Raw genomic sequence first — 15,714 nt, 5'->3', positions numbered from 1 at the left:
TCAACGCTTCATATTTTCTCGTGAAATGATTCCCATCACTATTCATAATTGAAAGATATGGATGCACCCAGTACTGTCTTTTTAATTTTTTTTTCTCCAACTTATCTCTTCGTCTTTTTAATAACAACAGAAGCAGAATACGTTTTGTGCGGTCCATATCTACAACGAGACTGTTATTTATTTGGTGAAGAATGTACCGAAAGTTTACAAGGCACGGCAACGTGTAAGGGCCGGGACACATAAACACGATACGACGTCGTGTCGTACCACGATGCGGCGTCGTTTCACGATGCGACGTCGAAACGATGCTCGCCGTGGGAATCTACGACGAGCATCGTAAAAAACTACGTCGCGACATCGTAACGTGTCACGATACACGGCACGACGTCGCGTCGTAGAAACTCACGATGCGTTCCTGTGTCAGTGCCACAGTTGTTATTCAAAATTCAAAGATGACGGACGCTATTGAAGTCGATCATTTAATAACGCTAGTCGAGCAGCGTCCCGTGCTATGGGACAAAACATCTGAAGAATATAAGAATAAAAATATCAAAACAACAGCATGGACAGAGGTGTGCGAAAATTTATTTCCTGGTTTTCAAGAATTAAATAATCAAGAAAAAACTAAATTTGGTAAGTAATATCCTATATTTTATTTAGTTGCCAACTTAGAGCTCCCACGTCACTGTTAAAGTAATTAGAAAATGTCGGTAGCTCTTGTTCTACCCTCTTGCGTTGACTGTTGTAGTTCAATAAACGAATCATCAATTATCATGTCTTCAAATGTTTGAGCTCCTTCACGGTTTAGAATGAAATTATGTAAAACACAGCTTGCTTTTATAATATTTGTGCAAAAATTTAAAGAAACATTTAATGGTCGATGAAATACCCTCCACTTGTTAGCCAGTATACCGAACGCACATTCTACATATCTTCTTGCTCGGCTCAAACGGTAATTAAAAACTCTTTGTTGAATCGTCAAATGTTTTCCTGGGTATGGGCGCATTATATTATTTGTCAATGGTAAGCCTTCGTCTGCAACAGGACAAGGTGTTTGGGAGCCTGGTAAAGGCTTTGGCGTTGGTAAAGGAAGTTGTCCTTTTAACAGTAATTCATTCAATTTTGAATTATTGTAAACAGTTGAGTCACATTCCTTGCCATATGCTCCAATATCAACATATATAAATCTGTATTTAGCATCTACCAAAGCCAACAACAATACAGAATGATAATTTTTGTAGTTATAAAAAAGAGATCCGCCATGTTTGGGACTCCAAATACGAATATATTTCCCGTCAAGTGCGCCTATGCAATTAGGAAAGTTGGCACTGTTGTCAAAGTTTTCAGCAATTTCTGTTAGTCGCTCAGTAGTTATTTTCGGTATATTTTCGATCAAAAGATGCTTCCATATAGCGCCACAGACTATTTTTACAGTTTTAGCAATAGTAGACTTTCCACGATAGTTGTTTAAATGCATGTCTTTAAAGGTGTTTCCTGATGCCAAAAACCTGAAATAAAATAGGAGAATAAATAAATGAAATAATTAAAAGTGTATATGTGTGTGTGCGTGTGTGCGTGCATGCGTGCGTGCGTACGCGTGTGTATGTTTGTGTGTGTATGTGTATGTGTGTGTGCGTGTATGAGTGTGTGCGTGTGTATACGCAAGTATCACATCACAAAACCGGCTACGAAATATGGACTGATAATGTTCCTAACGTGACATCGTAAATACTATTGTTTCAGGTAATGCTGTGGTAAAGAAATGGACTGGTATTAAAGATAACTATGCCAAGTACGTAAAAAAACTTAAAGAAATAAATAAATCTGGAGCAGGCGCTAAAAAACTTAAGGAATATCATTTATATAAACAGCTCCTTTTTTTAAACAGAAATGATCAAAATGAAACCGATAGTAGCATAATGGATGAAGAAACAAACTATCAGAACACACAAAAGGAAAGTCCAAAAAGAAAATTTAAAAGTCCGTCAGGCGCCTTTCCAGCACGAAAAAAGAGAATTATCGATACATTTGAAGAACAGATTTTGTCAAAATTAGAAGAGCCCGAAAACAGACATTTATCTTTTTTTAAAGCGATATTGCCATCTTTGAATAAACTAAGTGATCATCAAACATTAATTTTTCAAAGTCGGGTCTTACAAGTTTTAACGGATCTACACGAACCATCACATCAATATTATCCACAGAGTAACTATCCATCTTCGTACCAGGGTAACTATGAAACACAAAGACCCCAAAGTTTATGGCGAAGTGCGTGCCAAGGCGGTTACCAAACAACCGGTAGTTCGTCACAGTCTACCCAAGAAGCAACACCACCACCAGCTGCCACGCATGGCCGAAGCGAAGAGAGCGAATTTGATGATCATTCGAGGACATCACTTGAACCAGAGTCACCCCTAACACTTTACGACTTTTCTTAAAAAAGGAATCTAAAGGTGTAATCACGGTGTAATGTTCAGTTAATAAAAAACTTGATTTTATTGTTTCCTTTATAAAAAATGATTAATTAATAATAATTAATGGGGACCAATACGGTGACTCCTTCAAAGCTCGTAGTGATAATCGGTATAACGAAACCAAAGGGTAAAATTAAAATAAAGCTTATTCTGTTAGCAACTTAATTTTCAAAAATTGTTGTTACTAGTGTCGTTGATTTGTGAAATTAAAAAAATGTTACGAAAAAGTTGTTTCTTTTACCTTACAGTTAATCCCAGCATCTCGAGAGGTTCAAGAGGTGGTCTGCCTCTGCCATATTTTCCTGCTATATGTGGCGTTATCCGATCAAGTAACTCTTCGAAACTTGATATACTCATTCTAAAGAAATCAAAAAACTTGATGTGATCTATTTTTAAGGCATTGTACTTCTGTATAAAGTGGCTCCCGTTATTCATGATTAAAAGAAATGGGTGGATCCAGTATCTTCTCAGTTTCTGTCTTTTCTTTATCCATCTTCTTAAATACAGCAGGAGCAGGACGCGTCTAGTGCGGTCCATTTCTCGAAATTAACTGCGACAATTCACCCTGCATTGTATCGACGGCGTCGTGCCGTGTATCGTGGCACGTTACGATGTCGCGACGTAGTTTTTTACGATGCTCGTCGTAGATTCCCACGACGAGCATCGTTTCGACGTCGCATCGTGAAACGACGCCGCATCGTGGTACGACACGACGTCGTATCGTGTTTATGTGTCCCGGCCCTAACTTTGCGGTGTCGTGAGGTACATTTTTACGGTACGGCAACGTAAATTCCCACGTTACGGCAACGTGCCGCGCCACGGCACCGCACCGTTCCACGGCGACGACGTCGTGCCGTGGTGATGTGGACAGGCCCATAGGCAAGAGTGCATGCTCGTTGATGATAATTACGTGTATATCATAAAAAAAATGAGTACCGATGTGGAATCTATAGACGTGGACTACCTCATTTCGTCGATACAGGAACGGGAAATACTGTGGGACAAGTCTCATGACAATTTTAAAAACAAAAATTTGAAAGCAAAAGCATGGGAAGATGTTACAAAAAATTTATTTACTAAATACGATTCATACACTCCTGACGAAAAGAACAAAATTCATTACAAATTATCGCTAATTTATCACTTGGGCGAAGACCGTCCCGATCGGCCACAAAATTGTGAAGAACACAACAGGCTTTTATAATGGTAGTTGCAAAATTATAGGACACATTTATCGGTCTATGAAAAATGCGACATTTATTCAACATATCTCCTTGCCCTGCTAAGACGATAATTGAATATCTTTTGTTGTACATTGAGATTTTTACCACCATATGGACGCATAACATGTTTACTCAATCCAAAAGCTTCGTCACCCACTAACACCCATGGTATTGGTCTATTGTAACCACATAGTGGCTGGGGAGTAGGCAATGAGAGGGTCTCGTTAATCAGTAACTGGTATAGTTTTGAATTTTGAAAAACAGTTGAATCGCACTCTTTGCCGTATGCGCCAATATCAACAAAAGTAAATTTGTAGTTCGAGTCCACTACAGCTAGCAACACCACAGAAAAAAAGATTTGTAATTAAAAAATAATGAGCCACTATTAGCTGGATTACATAGGCGTATATGTTTTCCATCGATTGCCCCTATACAATGAGGAAAATTTGCTTTGACGTCAAAATCAGATGCAATCATTTGCAAACGGTCTGTTGTCAGTTCAGGGATGTGGTCTCGAAGAAGATGTTTCCATATAGCTTCACATACTCTCAATATCATACAAGCAATTGTAGATTTCCCACGTTTGAATTTGAATTCTAAATCTTTTATCGAATTTCCGCTTCCTAGGTACCTGTAACAAAAATAACACAATAAAATAAACTATACTTATGTATTAAGATAAAATATTTGTATTTTCAGGTAATTCAGTAGTGAAAAAGTGGAGAAATGTGAAAGACTCCTTTTATAAATATTTAAAAAAAAAGAAAGATGCTTCCAGATCCGGCTCTGCATCTAAAAACCTTTCAAAATATCATTACTATGATCAACTATACATTGTTTTAAGTTTACGCGATGTTTACGCGATGATCAACTATTATTTCTAACCAAAGTGTCACAGAACGCCACGGACGGTAGTTTAGACGTACACGAAGAATCTAACGCGAGCATGACTTCTACTAATGATGATATAATACCTGAATCGTCTCGCTATGTTCCTGTCAACCGGAAGCGAAAAGCAGAACAATTGGATGATTTTGAAAAAGAAACACTAAAAGCTCTCAAAGAGCCAGAGAATCGCCATATGAACTTTTTTAAAGGTATTTTGTACCGATCTTCAGACTCTCACGTTTCAGAGTAAAGTATTGCAAATAATCACAGATATGCGTTATGGACAAATTTATCCACAATCTTCGTCCTATCAGCATGAAGAAGCATCGTCGCATGGGTATCAAACCAAAAATTATCAAAGTACAAGTTCGTTTAATACAGAACAATCAAACTCTAACTATATTCCATCTCCAAGTCAAGTGTCTCAAGAAAGCGATCAGACGGAGTTTGATTTTACAAGTTTATAAGTAATAATGTTTCCCTGGCATTGATTTGAAAATTAATAATAAAGAAGTGCAAATAATAAAAGTTTTTTTTATTACTTACCTTAAAGTGATTCCTAGCATTTCTATTGGCTCCACAGGATTTCTCATATTAGTATACTGTTTCCGTATATGTGGCTCTAAGGCTACCAATAAACTTTCGAAAGTGGGCACACTCATTCGAAAAAAATTATAAAACCTCTTTTCGTCTAAGACCAACTCTCGATATTCTTTAAGAAAAAAAAGGCCGTCACTATTTCTTAAGGTAATAAATGGACTGATCTTCGTGTGCTTCTACGTCGATTTCGTCGATGGCGAAGTAATAATAGCAGCAACACACGTCTTTTTCGATCCATTGTTTATTGTAGACTGTCGTCAACTGGGCAAGCCAAGCCAAGCCTGTTGCGGTGCCGCAGCGGCGACGTAAGAATAATGCGACGCCGCACTGCTCGTGTGGCCGGTAGTGCGGTGCGGAGTAATGCGGTGCGGTGCGGTGCCGCGCCGTGTGGCCTGGCCCTTAGTGAACCGATAGCTGATAACGTTAACTCTGACGTCATTTTAAACACTATTGACCAACGGATAAATGTGCCTAATGATAATGATAATAATCTAAATAGACAAAGAATTGCATTCCTGCCTATAAATGCAAATGTGAGAAAGTGTGAGAAAGAGAAAGAAAATGATTTGGTGACATTTTCATTAGGATCGTATCAATTAAAATTAGCAAAATCATACTGTGCAGAACATTTACAAAATGGTCTGTACACTATTGAAGTAGCCAGAGATAACGTACTCGGAGAAATGCAAACATAATAATATGCCTCCAAACGTTTGTTATTTCTGTTATATTTAATTAACCTAGATGAAGTCGGACTTAATACAATATCGCAATACTATTGCACCTGCCTAACAGGAAGGCGCACAGTGGGAAGCTGTGCTCATATATCTTCTATAGTTTGGTACCTTGGTATAGGAAGGCATGAACCGTTCAATCCTCCAGCTGCACACTTAATGGATATCATTATGGACAATACTATGCATTAATATAATTATAAATAACACGTTAAAATCCTTTATAACAACTTATTATAATCAATAAAAGCTGTAAAGATATTGAGATGAAGTTTCATTTTATTTGCTCATAACGTTTTTCCCACAGCGATTCGAGACTTGCCGCCATAGTAAAAGTTGTAGAAAATAAAAAAAACCTTTCCAACAACATATCGCTTAACGTTATTGGTCCATAGGCCAGGGTCCATGTAATTTTGCCGGTCCTCCTTTAAGTGGCCAATTAAAAATGAAGTAGCTAGATACCAAATTGTGAAAAAAATTAACCCACCTGTTATCCAGTCTAATAGCAGACGTGTAATTGTACTTGAATTTAAGAAACCTTTAAAAAAGTTCACAATAGAATAAGTTCTGAGTAGGACCTACGTGACTTTATTTTATGTAAAACTGTAGCGTTAAATTCCAGGTCTTATATATATCAAAATATTAAATAAATGTTCCTTCTCTGAATACTGTGAGACTGATATACCTACCTAATGTTAAGGTAAATATTAGGAGTTAAGTTTCACTTGACTTGGGCTCTGTTTACTTCAAGGGCAAATAACTGCACCTAAGATAAGAACATTATCGATGATCAACTAATAATGTCGAAGCCTAGTCTTCAGAGTTGCAGTGATGAGGACAAATCTGTCACTAACCAGCTATCAATCAAAGTCATATAGAGACGAACCTGGTGACCAAATACCAGCAAAGCTAAAGTCCATTTCTCAGAATGTTTCTCTGTCTCCAACTGATTTCCACAAACGCGTAATAGGTACGCTGTCTATATTATGCACCAAAAGGATTATGGTTATACTTTTACCGTCACGTAGTTATTTAAAAGATCTAAAAAGGAAGACAGAAGGAATAAACGAAAGTAAAGACAAGAAAATAATTATATTAGAAGAAAAATTATTAACAGAAGAAGAAAAGTTAAAACCAGTGTTCTTAACGTCTAGTAAAAAAAAAACAAATTGATTAATAAGGAAACAGAAGAAACAAACGGAAATAAAAACGAGAAAAAAGTTAAAATCGATGTTCTCGACATCAGATAAAGAAAACATGTCAATGAATAAGAAATCTATCTTGATGGGTAATAATTCTGTAGAAGATTACATCTTAGTAAGATTCGTTTTAAAAAAAGCTAAGCTAATTACAGAAAACTGTAAGCAAGGTCTCAGCGTAAGTTTTCTGAGAAAAGTAAGAAATTACTTAGTGTGGCCGCAATACAAAAGTACTTTTAAAAAAATATATGTTCAGTACAACTTTTTTAAATTAAAGAGACTTCTGCCAGACCAGGCAGTAAGCTTATTGACTGTAGTACTGTCTTCTACAGTACAAAACCTTCTATTGACGGTAGTCAGCTATGTACCACGAATGGTACTTCACCTTTAAACTAGACAATAAGACAAAAGAGAAGCTTAGAATATTAAAACTAGTTCACCAAAATATTCTCTGGCAAAGAATTGGACGTAGAATTATTTTTAGATTTTTTTAATTGACATTTTATGTATTACTGAGCACTGGTTGAAGGATTATTGTTGAAGGATTGCTTTCACTGTGATGAAACATGTAAGCTGCCTTTCATTGAATAAGCATAAAAACTAAAAATGTGAAATTGTTAGACAGTTATAGCAAATATCTTTGAGCGTGATTACCACGAGAACAAGTCACGATTTCTTACACACATCAAAGTAAATTACAGATATTTATTTTATCTATTTTCTATTTATTTATTTTTCAATAAAGTAAATATGTAGTATATATCTTTTCTATATTCGTAATTTATTACCGCTGCATAAAGTTTAAATTCACGTTTAATCTTATTAAATAGTTGATTGTCAAATCTAATGTCAAATATTATAATTGCGTTCAGAAATTCAAAGGTTATCATTAATCTGACAGATTAAATTAACAACTGAAGTTAGTTATTTACGCACCACAAAACAAGAAAAATAAATAATAGTTTAAAAAATGAAAATACACGCTGTGAAAACTAAGTGAGCTAAAAAATCTTCTATATAGATAAAAATGAATTGCTATGAATGCACGGAATTGCATACAATTTATCTATTACACATTATGTTTTTGAAAAAAGATGTATAGCTTGGCCAGGCAACGAACGCAGTAGCAATTATATATAAGTTTCTCTGTGGTAGCAAAGCTGGCCAGAGATAAAACTTGATTTGTCATTCTATCACCTTTATAGTTACTGTTATTAGTGCACGAAAACATTATTACCTGGTACTGTTTACAATGCCGAGGAGAAAACGACCTAACATAGGTCGTCGAAGTCAATCAAATGTGCGACGAGCTACCTCATGCGCTAACCGCACTGATGACCAGCGCGAGACTGATAATAATAACAGTCGTACTGGTATGGCAGATTTGCGTTCTAGAGTGAATTACAATGAAGCGGATAGGCAAAGAATGGAACGAGTTCGGGCACATCGATCACAACAGCAGCGAGCACGAGAAAATGAAATTGATCGATTCCGCAGACGCAATGCTCCTGTGAACCTGGAAAGAGCAGCATTCTCTTACGATCCGGAAATAGATTATAGTATCGACAAATCTGTAACAATTGGGGAAATGTCAATCATTTGTCAACATTGTAAAGCTTTAAAATACAGCGGTGAATCTGCAGGATTATGTTGTGCTGGTGGTAAAATAAAATTGCCACAATTGGTCCCACCATCTGATCCATTACACTCATTAGTTTTTGGGAAGGAAAATGACTCGAAACACTTCTTGGATAACATCAAAAAATACAACAACTGCTTTCAAATGACGTCGTTTGGCGCAACGCATATTGTACAAAACAGTTTCATGCCGACTTTCAAGGTAGTATACCATAATAGTTTTTAATAAAATTCTAATTTGTATTTATACCACAAATAATTTAACAAGATCATAAACAATTGCAGATACAAGGACAAATACATTGTTTTAAGTTTACGCGGTTATTATCATAATTAAAGCACATAATAACGGGTTCTTACCGCGTTTAAATGGGGATATGAGACTCCCTATCGATTTTTACAAGGACAAATTCATCACCTACTGGGGGCACTGCTGCCAGTGCCAGATGCGGATCATCAATTTTTGCAAATTTATTTTATGGGCAATCGAGATGCAGAAGTTGATAGGCGTTGTGGTCATAATCCAACAGTGAAGCGAACCATTGTCCAACGACTGCAAACGTTTCTTCATGAGAACAATGATTTAGTGAAACTGTTCAAAGTGGCACTGGATCGGATGCCATCAGACAGCCATAACATTGTAATAAGAGCCGACAAAACACCTGCTGGTGAGCATGCGAGGAGGTTTAATTCACCAACAATAGATGAAGTGGCTATGGTTGTTGTTGGAGAAAATTTGCAATCAAGAGATATTGTCCTTCATCGTCGGAACAATGAATTGAAGCGTGTGTCCGAAACGCATAGAGCTTATGATGCTTTGCAATACCCATTAATATTCTGGCAGGGAGAAGATGGATATCATTTTAATATCAAAATGATTAATCCAACTACAGGTAATTAGAATAAACTTCTTAATAGTATAGAGAACTAGAATAATATTTTTGAAATTCAATATATCTATGTCATTGTTTATCATTTCTGATTCCAGGTGCTGAAACGAACAAAAAAGTCAGTGCTATGAATTTTTATTCATACAGACTCATGATTCGTGAAGGTGAAGTAAATCACATTTTGATGTGTCGACGGCTTTTTCATCAGTTTGCAGTTGACATGTATGTCAAAATTGAGACTGAACGATTGACGTACATCCGCCTAAACCAACAGCAGCTTCGATCTGAAGAGTACATTAATCTTCGTGATGCTATTAATGCTGAAGGCAATGCAAACAATGTGGGAAAAATGACAATTCTGCCGGCCACTTATATTGGAAGCCCGCGACACATGCACGAGTACGCGCAAGATGCGATGTCGTATGTTAGAAAATATGGCCGCCCAGACCTATTCATTACTTTCACCTGCAACCCACAATGGATAGAAATTAAGAAAGAATTGCTATTCGGCCAAACACCACTTGATAGGCATGACATCACTGCCAGAGTTTTTAAGCAAAAATTAAAATCTTTATTAATTTCATTATAAAGCATCGTGTGTATGGCCAAGTACGTTGTTGGATGTACTCTGTTGAGTGGCAAAAGCGTGGTCTGCCACATGCGCACATATTAGTCTGGTTAGTTGACAAAATAAGGCCAGAAGAAATTCATTCCATCATTTCAGCCGAGATTCCCGATGAAACAGTTGACCCGAAATTGCATGCTGTGGTAACGAAACATATGATACATGGACCTTGCGGAGTTCTCAACAACAGCTCACCCTGTATGGTCGACGGCAAGTGTTCCAAGCGATACCCGAGAGACCTGATTGCTGAAACCATCACGGGAAATGACGGTTACCCATTATATCGTCGGCGATCAGTTGCGGACGGTGGGCGATCTGTAGTTGTGAAGTTAAAAGGTCAAGATTTTCATGTAGACAATCGTTGGATTGTCCCGTACTCGCCAATATTGTCCAAAACTTTTGAAGCTCACATCAATGTCGAATTTTGTAACTCTGTCAAGTCGTTAAAGTACATATGTAAATAAAGGTAGCGATATGGCCATCTTCGCTGTAACAGATAAAAATGACGAAGTGTCTCAGTACCAGATGGGTCGCTATGTAAGCAGCAACGAAGCTATTTGGCGCATATTTTCATTTGCGATTCACGAAAGACACCCTACAGTAGTCCATTTGGCAGTTCATCTAGAAAATGGACAACGAGTGTATTTCAATCCAGAGAACGCTGTGGATAGAGCGGCACGTCCACCTTCGACCACATTAACAAGTTTCTTCTCAATTTGTCAAACTGATGATTTCGCTCGCACTTTGCTGTATGCTGATATGCCACGTTATTACACATGGAACGCATCATCAAAGTCATTTCAGCGTCGTAAACAAGGAACACCACTTGAAGGACATCCAAATGTTTTTGCCACAGATGCTATAGGCCGTATATATACAGTACATCCAAATAACGATGAATGTTATTATCTTAGATTGTTATTGGTACATGTTCGTGGTCCGACATCATTTCAACAATTGAGAACAGTTGATGGACATCGGTGTGCAACTTACCGTGAGGCGTGTCAACTATTGCAGTTGCTCGAGGACGATTCGCATTGGGATAATACGCTCAAGGATTCCATCATATCTTCATCGCCGCATCAAATTCGTACATTGTTTGCAATTATAATATCAACATGTTTCCCCTCGAATCCGGAAGATTTGTGGATGAAATATAGGGATGACATGTCTGAAGATGTGTTGCATCGTGTGCGTTGTCAAACTTTGGATCCTACACTACAAATTACTGCAGAAATTTATAACGAGACATTGATCGTGATAGAAGATATGTGTTTATTGATGGCAAATAAAGTATTGTCGTGTTTGGGCCTGACAGCACCCAATCGTTCTATGCAAGATGCATTTAACCATGAACTTCGAAGAGAAAAACAATACGATACTGAAGCATTGACCGAAACAGTTCGCACAACTGTTCCACAATTGAATGAACAACAAAGGATTGCGTACGATAGTTTGATTCAAGCTGTGAATTGTGGATCTGGAGGGATTTACTTTCTTGATGCTCCCGGGGGTACTGGAAAAACGTTCCTAATTTCATTGCTATTGGCAAAGATCCGATCGCAAAATGAGGTAGCCCTAGCGTTGGCTTCATCTGGAATAGCTGCAACTTTGTTAGAAGGCGGACGAACTGCACATTCGGCCTTGAAATTACCTCTAAACATGCAAATCAACGAAACACCGGTTTGCAACATCGCCAAAAATAGCGCTATGGCGAAGATTCTCCAGATATGTAAATTGATAATTTGGGACGAATGCACAATGGCTCACAAGAGGTCGCTGGAGGCACTGGATAGGACGTTAAAAGATTTACGTGACAACCAAAACATTTTTGGTGGAGCCATGATTCTGTTGTCAGGTGACTTTCGTCAGACTCTTCCAGTTATTCCTCGATCAACTGTTGCTGACGAACTAAACGCATGCCTAAAATCATCTAATTTGTGGCGGCACGTAAAGACACTCCAATTAACAACTAACATGCGAGTGTTTTTGCAACAAGATCAAACTGCGATTGTGTTTTCGAAGCAGTTGCTAGATATTGGAAATGGTAAGGTCGCAATTTACACATCGAGCGGATTAATAACATTGCCCACAGATTTCTGTCACTTCACAGACTCGAAAGAGGAGCTTATTCAGCGTGTTTTTCCGGACATAAAACAACAATATAATGACCATAATTGGCTGAGTGAATGAGCAATATTGGCGGCAAAAAACAAAGATGTCGATGACCTCAATGTGACCATTCAGAATTTCCTTCCAGGAGAGTTGATTACTTATAAATCAGTTGACACAGCTACAAACCAGGATGACGCAGTCAACTATCCCACAGAATTTTTAAATTCATTGGAATTGCCTGGACTACCACCACATAATTTGCAATTAAAAGTAGGATCAGTTGTCATCATGCTGCGTAACATAAATCAACCTCGACTTTGCAATGGAACGAGACTGGCTGTGAAGAAGCTAATGAGTAACGTCATCGAAGCCACGATCATCAAGGGAAAATATAAAGGACAGGATGTCTTGATCCCGCGTATACCGATGATTCCAACGGATTTGCCATTCGATTTTAAGCGTTTACAATTTCCCGTGCGTCTGGCTTTTGCTATGACCATCAATAAATCGCAAGGCCAGTCATTGCGAGTTTGCGGAATCAACTTGGAGTTTCCCTGTTTCGCGCATGGACAATTATACGTTGCGTGTTCGCGCGTCGGAAAACAATCATCATTATATATTTACGCACCGCAAAAAAAGACAAGAAATATAGTTTATCAGAAAGCTTTAAATTAATGAACTGTATATCCAGCTACTATGTACAGCAATGGACATCTTTTGCCCGATATGATGATGATGATAACTTCTCTTCACAATCATTTACTACAATTTCCGCGATTGACACTTGAATCGGCAACATAATCAATTACTGGAACAGCAAAGGCGAACCCGGCCTGCTGATAATGTCTTCACTTGGTTCGCCAGGATTTAACGGAGTAGCGAGAGGCCTCGGTGACTCGGACAAGTCTGGTTGAACCACAATATTGCCGATGTTGTGTTGATGGCTTTCTTCTATCTCCTCCATATCCTTAAGGTCTTCGGCAGTTAAATTAAAAAATATATATTAGGAAAATATTATGTTCTCAAATGATGATGACATTGTTGAGTGACTGAAGTTCGGTTTTGAAAGCAGTTGTTGTTTGACTCGCTTTTTCTGTTCCTTAGCCCTATTTAGTCTTATTATTCGGCTCAAATTGTGACCGCACTTGACGCAAAACTTGAAAGTATTAGCGGTTATAGTGAAGCATTCGTCGCATCTTAACAATTGTTGTCTGCAACTAGGACAGGTATTACTGTTGTTCTGCCGTTCAATCCATTTCTTACAAAACGGGCAATGCATTTTAAAAGTTATTACTTCTGAAAAATAGTTTTGAAATAACAATTATATTTTCTTTGAAAGTTTGGTGACAGTGACAGTGAGTGTTGCCTGGTTACTATACTACTATTACGTTTAGTAATATGGCGCAATCGATAAAGACCGAAAAAAAATAGGCTTTACCTTATTTGTTAACATAACCCTGATTAAAAAAAGTATTGAAAAGTATTGAACCCAGGCAAACTGTATATCTATATTCTATGTACGTATTAGATATACAGTTAGTGGAATCCAATACTTTTCAATACTTTTTTTTAATCAGGGAAGTGTCTATAATCTCATAACGTGACTTATGTGACATACAAAATTATTATGCTGAACATGTGTACCTGATTTACCCACTTTTTCCGCACACTATGGGGCCGATACTTTCTGAGTACCTAGCATGATAGGTTTTATGCACACGTTTTAAGTGACGTTTCAATACATTTTCGCCCTATGCTAGGTGCTCTGATAATGCCTTTATAAGGCTCTAAAATACATATGGTGATACGACGTTCACCGGGTCATCTAGTTACATATAAAAGTAAAATCGATTTGTTCGCACAACACTTTTCGGAACTTGAAGCTAAATATCTTGAAAACGTGACGCTTTAGAGCATAGGGTCATTAAAGCTTTTTTGTGCAGAAAAGTGCCCCCTATCGATATGCACAGGTTTCACCGTGCGCCGCAGTTTTAAAACGTCCACCAGGTGACGCCACCAGGCTATGCCAGCCTCCATAGTGAAATGTTCGATGCCCTTTCAGACTACTTTGCACTGAGCAAGTTAAATCATCCGTCCCAATGTAGTGGAGTGTGAAAGTGTTTATTAGATTTGTAGAAGTGTTTATCAAGTCAAAATGTTGAGCGGATCAACAAGACAAACTTTCACTGAACACGAAAAAGTGTGTCTGCAGGAATTAGTTTTGAAATATAAATTAAATTCCTAAATCTAGCACATAATAAATAATATTATTCCTGATTTTGCGATTTCTGCGAACAGAGGCACAAATAAAAAATGTTGGGACAATTTAAAAACCAGAAGAAAACAATTTCTAGCACAAGAAAAAAGGTAAAATATCATATACTTTCTTTATTTACTTACTATTGTTACAAAACATAGTACAATGCTGTAAGTAATGTTATTTTTAAGCTTTTTTTTTTTTCGAAAATATTCTGTACTTACTGATTTCATTTGAATTTGGAAGGGAATGCATGAGGACCGGAGGTGGGTTGTATGCAGCTAGTTAGTTCCTCAAGGCTCCCAGGAGGCTATTCATGCTGCTCTTTTGGATGCCACAAATATAGAGCTACAAGGCGTGTTGGATAGTGATAGTGGCGAGTTATCAGGATATACACATTACATACCTTATTCCACTTACTAAATAGTTTTTATTGATATCTCTTTTCTTTGTTCAGTTGAAAGTTAATAGAATTTCAACAGTACCCGATCTCCCTTCACCTGCAGCCCGTGCAGATCCAGCCCCTGCAGCACCCGCTAATACCTCACCTGGCGAAGGACCATCCCAAATACAAAGTAATAGCTAAGCTATATTTGATGCCATTTCTACCACAATAAACAACATACTTTTTTGCAGAATACATTATGTTTTGCCTTTCTTGCAGGACCTATTCTTGTGGAAGTTGATATTGAAATTATGGATATTCCATATCGTCCATCAGCCGGGTCTCGTCTCTCCGATTATGAACCACCTTCTGTAATTCAAGGTATTTTCTTAGATATTTTCTTAAGTTGATTATGTAGTACATATAAATAAACAAAGCTATAAGCTTGATAATTATTACAAGTAATCTAAATCAGTGTGAAGATTTTAAGAAAGAGGTGTGTTTCATGAACACTTTACTTATGTAACCTTATAGTAACATATTTTGAATTGTTTATTTGTAAAGCCTGTTCCTGTGGCACAAGTAGAGCTACCTCGTCGATCATCAACTGGATTGAGAGAACATGATTATGGAGCACCTTCCCAAACTCAAGTTATTATAGCAATATTGCTGAACCAAATTTTCTT

General features: G+C 37.5%; 2 protein-coding genes across 3 annotated transcripts; one reads left to right on the top strand and one right to left on the bottom strand.

The window, feature by feature from the left end:
- Positions 1-378: 378 nt before the first annotated feature.
- LOC126376885 (uncharacterized) lies at positions 379-2,675 on the top strand. Its single transcript, XM_050024442.1, has 2 exons — positions 379-633; positions 1,744-2,675. Exons 1-2 carry the CDS (start codon positions 408-410, stop codon positions 2,436-2,438), a joined length of 921 nt encoding a protein of 306 aa, XP_049880399.1. The 5' UTR covers positions 379-407; the 3' UTR covers positions 2,439-2,675.
- LOC126376874 (uncharacterized) lies at positions 631-6,911 on the bottom strand. 2 transcript variants are annotated; one of them, XM_050024430.1, is made up of 3 exons: positions 4,672-6,911; positions 2,716-4,328; positions 631-1,508 (listed from the first exon to the last, which is right to left on the bottom strand). In XM_050024430.1, the coding sequence occupies exons 2-3, from the start codon at positions 3,009-3,011 to the stop codon at positions 698-700; spliced, it is 1,107 nt and encodes a 368-aa protein (XP_049880387.1). In that variant the 5' UTR covers positions 3,012-4,328; positions 4,672-6,911; the 3' UTR covers positions 631-697. The 2 variants fall into 2 exon arrangements, with proteins under 2 accessions (XP_049880387.1, XP_049880388.1); XM_050024431.1 differs by having other exon boundaries at positions 5,132-6,910.
- Between the last annotated feature and the right edge of the window lie 8,803 nt (positions 6,912-15,714).

This window comes from Pectinophora gossypiella, chromosome 21 (assembly GCF_024362695.1).
Source record: "Pectinophora gossypiella chromosome 21, ilPecGoss1.1, whole genome shotgun sequence".
Lineage (NCBI taxonomy): Eukaryota > Metazoa > Arthropoda > Insecta > Lepidoptera > Gelechiidae > Pectinophora > Pectinophora gossypiella.
Note: the sequence above shows the minus strand (reverse complement) of the source record. Positions and strands in the feature narration are given on the sequence as shown.

Excerpts from the sequence above, each read along its gene's own strand:
- LOC126376885 (XM_050024442.1), top strand. The coding sequence starts at position 408 with ATGCGTTCCTGTGTCAGTGCCACAGTTGTTATTCAAAATTCAAAGATG. Across the intron at positions 634-1,743 it reads TCAAGAAAAAACTAAATTTG|GTAATGCTGTGGTAAAGAAA; the intron begins GTAAGTAATATC and ends CTATTGTTTCAG.
- LOC126376874 (XM_050024430.1), bottom strand. The coding sequence starts at position 3,011 with ATGGACCGCACTAGACGCGTCCTGCTCCTGCTGTATTTAAGAAGATGG. Across the intron at positions 1,509-2,715 it reads ATGCTGGGATTAACTGTAAG|GTTTTTGGCATCAGGAAACA; the intron begins GTAAAAGAAACA and ends ATTTTATTTCAG.